This window comes from Triturus cristatus, chromosome 7, assembly GCF_964204655.1.
Source record: "Triturus cristatus chromosome 7, aTriCri1.1, whole genome shotgun sequence".
NCBI classification, from domain to species: domain Eukaryota; kingdom Metazoa; phylum Chordata; class Amphibia; order Caudata; family Salamandridae; genus Triturus; species Triturus cristatus.
The window spans coordinates 1814208687-1814214969 of NC_140590.1; the positions used below are offsets into that span (position 1 = coordinate 1814208687).

At 39.2% G+C, this 6283-nt stretch overlaps 1 protein-coding gene across 1 annotated transcript; it reads right to left on the bottom strand.

Moving 5' to 3' along the window:
* Window positions 1-4861: 4861 nt before the first annotated feature.
* LOC146813249 (olfactory receptor 1E16-like) lies at window positions 4862-5848 on the bottom strand. Its single transcript, XM_085615338.1, has one exon. The coding sequence runs from the start codon at window positions 5846-5848 to the stop codon at window positions 4862-4864; it is 987 nt and encodes a 328-aa protein (XP_085471464.1).
* Between the last annotated feature and the right edge of the window lie 435 nt (window positions 5849-6283).

Sequence of the window (6283 nt, forward strand, 5' to 3'; positions counted from 1 at the left end):
GAGTGGGAATAGTAATTTTTACCCCTACGCTATCCAACACTTTTCCTACTGTTGCACTCTCTGGAGTGGGAATAATAATTTTTACCTCTACACTATCCAACACTTTTCCTACTGTTGCACTCACTGGAGTGGGAATAGTACACTTTCCCTACTGTTGCACTCTCTAGAGTGGGAATAGTAATCTTTACCCCAACACTATCCAACAATTTCCCTACTGTTGCACTCTCTGGAGTGGGAATAGTCATGTTTACCCCTACCCTATCTAACACTTTCCCTACCGTTGCACTCTCTGGAGTGGGAATAGCAATTTTTACCCCTACTCTATCCAACACTTTCCCTACTGTTGCACTCTCTGGAGTGGGAATAATACTTTTTACCTCTATCCTATCCAATACTTTCCCTTCTGTTGCACTCTCTGGAGTGAGAATAGCAATTTTTACCTCTACTCTATCCAACACTTTCCCTACTGTTTCCCTCACTGGAGTGGGAATAGTAATTTTTACCCCTACGCTATCCAACACTTTTCCTACTGTTGCACTCTCTGGAGTGGGAATAGTAATTTTTACCTTTACACTATCCAACACTTTTCCTACTGTTGCACTCACTGGAGTGGGAATAGTACACTTTCCCTACTGTTGCACTCTCTAGAGTGGGAATAGTAATCTTTACCCCGACACTATCCAACAATTTCCCTACTGTTGCACTCTCTGGAGTGGGAATAGTCATGTTTACCCCTACCCTATCTAACACTTTCCCTACCGTTGCACTCTCTGGAGTTGGAATAGTAATTTTTACCCCTACGCTATCCAACTCTTTCCCTACTGTTGAGCTCTGTGGAGTAAGTATATATATTATTTTATATTCTCTCCACAACTCACTGTTTATCACAGGAAATACTCGGACGCCTCAATGTGCTGCAAAAAAGTCTTTAATGGCAGACTCAAACGACGTGTTTCAGCTTACGCCTTGCTCACGCTCGTAGAAGCCCTAAACACACATGATTATATCCACTTCCTTCAACTCATTAGAAGATGAGCTAGGTCTCCAGGCAATTCGGCATTTTTTTAAAACACGGTCTATTTCCTTATTTCACCACTCACAGATGATTTTAAACATGATTGAATTTTGTTTGACTAATCATTTCTTTATCTTCGATGACACCATTGACAGGCAGTCACAGGGAACTGCAATGGGCACCTGCTTCACCCCCAGCTATGCAAATTTATTTATGGGCTGGTGGGAGGAGCAGGTGGCCTCGCAGTTTGGCAGAATTTGAGAGCACTGTAGTCCTGTGGCTGCGATACATTGATGATAATATTTTCATCTGGAGTGGTGATGAAGAGTCAGCCAGATGTTTTACTGACAAGTTGAATGTGAACACTCATAATCTTTTTTTCATGGAGCACATCAGCAAAAGCTCTATGGAATTTCTGGATGTGTACTAGGGGTGGGCGGAATTTGCGAAATCCACTTTCGCAAATTATCGCGAAAATGTTAAAAATTATCGCAAACACGCGGAAATATCGCGAAGATGCAGAAGTTTTTTTCCCGCATGTTTGCGAGATTTTCTGCATGGTTGCGGCTCGCCAACTTACCCATGTGGTTGCTCGCGGGCGCGGCCATCTTGTTTTCAGTTGTCTCGCGGTGCATGATCGCGAGAAGAAAGACGTGATCGCGCGACGCATGACGTCACTGCGAGCGCGAACTGTCGCGAGACAGCGCAAATGGCTAAAAACAATACAACATCTCATGGAGAACGCGACCGGATCAAGAAAACTTGTCGGCGAACGCAGGGATTCAGGTAAGGCGATCGCGCACGCGCGAGAATGTATTATTTTACAGTGCGAACAAGAAACAAATTATCGCCAAGCTGCGGAATGCGGAAATTTTGACATTTTCACGCTTTCCACGGAACGCGAAAATGTCAAATTATCGCAATTTCCGCGAACGGAACGAAATTTTAGCCCAGGCCTAATGTGTACTTAGATGTGAAAGGAGATACACTAGAAACCAGACTGTTTCGTAAGAAGACTGCTGGGAACAGAATTCTTAGTGCTAGCAGTTCACATCCACAAAATCTTGTGTACAGTATCCCCTATGGGGAACTTCTGTGTGCTAAAAGAAATTGCAGCACTGGGGCTGCTTATATGCATGTGAAGGAAATCATGTGCAAACGTTCAAGGAACGGGGGTATAGTGAGAAAATCATTTCTGAGGCTGAAACCAGCGTAGAGAGGGCTACTAGGAATGAACTCCTAGAACGCAGTAAAAAAGAGGAAAACAGGACTGTATACGATTCATAACAACTTTTTCTGGACAGGCTAGTGAAGTATGCAGGATTTCTAAAACACTGGCATGTATTGTTGACAGATTATAACCCGAAGAAGAATCTGAGTAGCAATCCACAGATAACTTTTAGAAAAAGGCGCTCATTAAGGGATGATCTTAGCCACAATCATGTCACAGAATCTGAAAGAGGGAGTGAAAAGGGCCAACCTGGATTCTGATGCTGCAAGAACTATAAGGCATGTAGACGAAGCATTGACTGTGATAGGCTATTGCTACCAAATTCCAGAGGGAGTTTGTGATCAGAAAATCATTAACTTGTAACACTGTATACTGTGTGTATATCTTGATCTGCCCATGCAACAAATGGTATGTTATGAGCACAATACAACGTGCTAAGAAGCGGGTACTCGAGCACATACGTGCAATAATAGTAACTGTGGGTGTCAGAGGAGGCAATAGGGAACTCTCATTAAGAAAGCTTGAATCACGGTACATTATTGATTTTGAAAGCATGACACCCAAAGGTTTAAACTCCAGCGAGGAGCTGGCAATCCACCTGTATGACTACTGATGTTAAATTTTGAACATTGTAGTCGGTTCCAGATTTTAGTAATTTTAATCTTTTGTATCCTTTTAGGTGTGGGCACTTCACCTATCAACTTTGAAAAGAATCATGTGTGGTTACATTTGTCTTGTGCACATTGTGGTGAATTTATTGGAACACTTTGAATGGTAACAATCAAGATGATATGTATACAAAAGCCCACTTGGGCGAGACTGCTTGGTCATCACTCTGTTACATTAGGTCCTCTAATGCCTATTAATAATTGATATTTGTGTCATTGGCCCACTTGGGCGAGATTGCCATGATTGTGATTTGTTGCGGATAATAGATTTTTTTCTTCACAATTTCTTACGTATTAGAGCCTTGGAAACATATGCCCCAAGGTGATAGGCACCGGACTTTTGAGTATTATCGAGTGTCATTCCTTATTTAATACATCGAATGTCTATATTGTACATATTGATTTAAAATATATTCAAGATATATTACCTGAATACATTGATTGCACATATTGCATAAGATTGATTTAAGACATCTTTTATGTGTATATAATGAGTTCTGCACATTACAAAATGGTTGCCACAGTTGTCAATAGTGTACATACACTGAAATGGTGTTCGTCCATCTTCTAATGCATTGAAGGAAGTGGGTATAATCATGTGTGTTTGGGGCTTCTACAAGCGTGAGCAAGGCGTAAGCCGAAATGCGTCGTTTGAGTCTGCTATTAAAGACTTTTTTGCAGCACATCGAGGTGTCCGAGTGTTGCCCGTGATAAACAGTGAGTTGTGGAGAGAATAATTGGGATTTCTGGTATCCCGACTCGGACCACCTGTGACAGCCTTATACATTCCTGACCGGGAGTTGTGGAACGAATATTATTTTATGTATGTATATGTTTCATTTATTTGAACATTATATGTATTAGTTATCATTTTTAAACATGTTTTAATATTTGTAACTATGTTTCTTTTAATTATATGTATTATTTACTTTATTTTACATTATTTTTTAACATAAAAAACTATATTTTCCACAAATATATTTTTGACATCGATGTTTTTGTCTCGATATTTTTGTACTTACAATGATGTAGATAGGATGTTGATATTCTTGACTTCGATATTTTTGCATTGATATTTTGGTACCTCGATATTTGGTCCGTCGATATTTAGTCAGTGATCCATTTAAAACTATAATGTTTAAATAAATAGAGGTAGCTTGGTTTACATTTCTTTGTTTTTAGAGTTCACAAACATTATCCTTTAAACCCTTCAAAGCACATATAACACATCAAGCAGAAGAGAACATGCACAGAACATTTTTTTTTTACTGGATCTTTAGTGAAGGAGTAAAGGATATGCAGCAATACACGCCTCTGTGTTTTCAGAGTGACCACATAACATGACATCAGATTAAACCATACTGTCCTAAAAAGTACAGATTTGTGTTTAATTAATGAGCCTGGTTAGGTATTTAAGAAACTTAACCAAACCTCTCCAAGCAGGGGCATATCTAGTGTAACAAATAGGAATTTGGAAATACTTGGGATGTTGACGAGTTGGCATGTAAGTTGATCTATTTGCTAACCATTATTTAGGAAATGTGATTATCCTTTGAAGACTATTGGATGCAATAGGTTAACTGCAGTGAGCTTTGTTATTGTTGCTCTCACCAATAGGTTTCTAGGTCTCCTGGCCTTTGGTCAAGGGTATAGCAAAAGTGCCAAAAGCTCTATTGCAAACAAGTTAAATGAGAACCGTGCCTTCTGCCATGGGGAGGATGAGCCTTAACCGACATGCAGTAGGCATCCCTGAACCCTTAGCCCTAGTACAGCTGCACCTGCTGCTCTTATAGCAGCTGCACTACTGCCTTTGAAGACAAAGATACTTTAAAAATTACACGAAAGAAATGAACAATTGAATGCTTATCATCGGTCAAGCTTCATTTGGACAGTTCACAGCACATCTGAATCTGGCACTCCAGCAGGAAAATTTCCAGTTCTGTGACATCAGATGACAACATGGGAAGTTAGAAAGTTTATTTTGCAACATCTTTGCAGAATACTGGACTTCGCTTGTTCTCTGATCTTCTTCAGGGCACATTTTACCTCGCGGTTTCTGAGACTGTAAATAACCGGATTCAGCATTGGAATGACAGCAGCGTACAGCACGGCCAGTATCTTGTCTTTCTCCAAGGAGTTCATTGATGCAGGACCAATGTAGGTACATATCATGACTCCACAAAACAAAGAAACCACAATCAGGTGGGAGGAGCATGTGGAGAAGGCTCGCCGACGGCCTTCTTCTGAGCGGATATTGAGGACGGCTGATATTATGTAAATATATGATATACATATTAAGGTGAAAGGGAAAAAACCAAAGATGATGGCTTCAATGAAAATCACAGTTTCAAGTTGGCTGGTGTCAGAGCAAGAGAGTTGTATGATTGCCTTTCCATCACAGAGCAAGTGGTTGATGACATTGGAGTGGCCGAAGGACAGTCTAGAGGTCAAGATAGTATGTGCCACTGAGCTCAGGAAACCAGAAGTCCAAGAGGCCATTAAAAGTAGACTGCACAGTGTCTTAGTCATGGTTAGAGTGTAATGCAAGGGCTTGCAGATAGCCACATAGCGGTCAAAAGCCATGGCAGCTAGTAGGTAATATTCTGCGATTGCAATTGAAGAGAAAAAATAGAGCTGTGTCATACACCCAATAAATAATATAGCTTTGTCCTGGTTCAAGTGTATTTCCAAAAGTTTGGGAAGGGTAACTGAGGTGTAACATACATCTAAAAATGACAGATTGCAGAGGAACGCATACATAGGTGTGTGAAAGTGAAAATCAGAGTACACCAACAGAATGATTGAAGTGTTTCCTATTACAGTTAGTGAGTACATCAGCAGAAACAGAACAAACAAAGGAATTTGCAGCTGTGGATGATCAGAAAAACCCAAAAGGAGGAATTCTGCAAATCTTGTCTGATTTTGGCATTCCATACTTATCTTACTAATGTGATCTGTTGGGAAAAGAAAGCATTTAGTGAAATATAAGACATCAAAAAAGTTACAATATGTAAAACTCATGAAATGAACATAAATGTAAATGTTAAGTAATTGAATTTCATACTCTGCATTCATGTTGTTTAAATGTGAATAAGCTCAAGGGGTTGCAATGGTTGAATTACATAATATGCAGAACATCAGTATTACAATACACAAATATTGCAAAATAAATATTAGGAACCAAAACATTTTGTCTACATAGTTTGCATGTAAACTAAAAACATTCTGTGACAAAAATATTCCATTGATTTTACTATATATAGCATTATTTTTAATTTATAAATCAATACAATAATAATACAAACATAAATACATATGAACATTTTATTAAATAAAATAAAAAATCGAAATAATACTTTAAAAAAATCA

What these genes read in the sequence shown, in the direction of transcription:
- LOC146813249 (XM_085615338.1), bottom strand. Translation starts at nt 5,848, where the DNA reads ATGGAATGCCAAAATCAGACAAGATTTGCAGAATTCCTCCTTTTGGGT.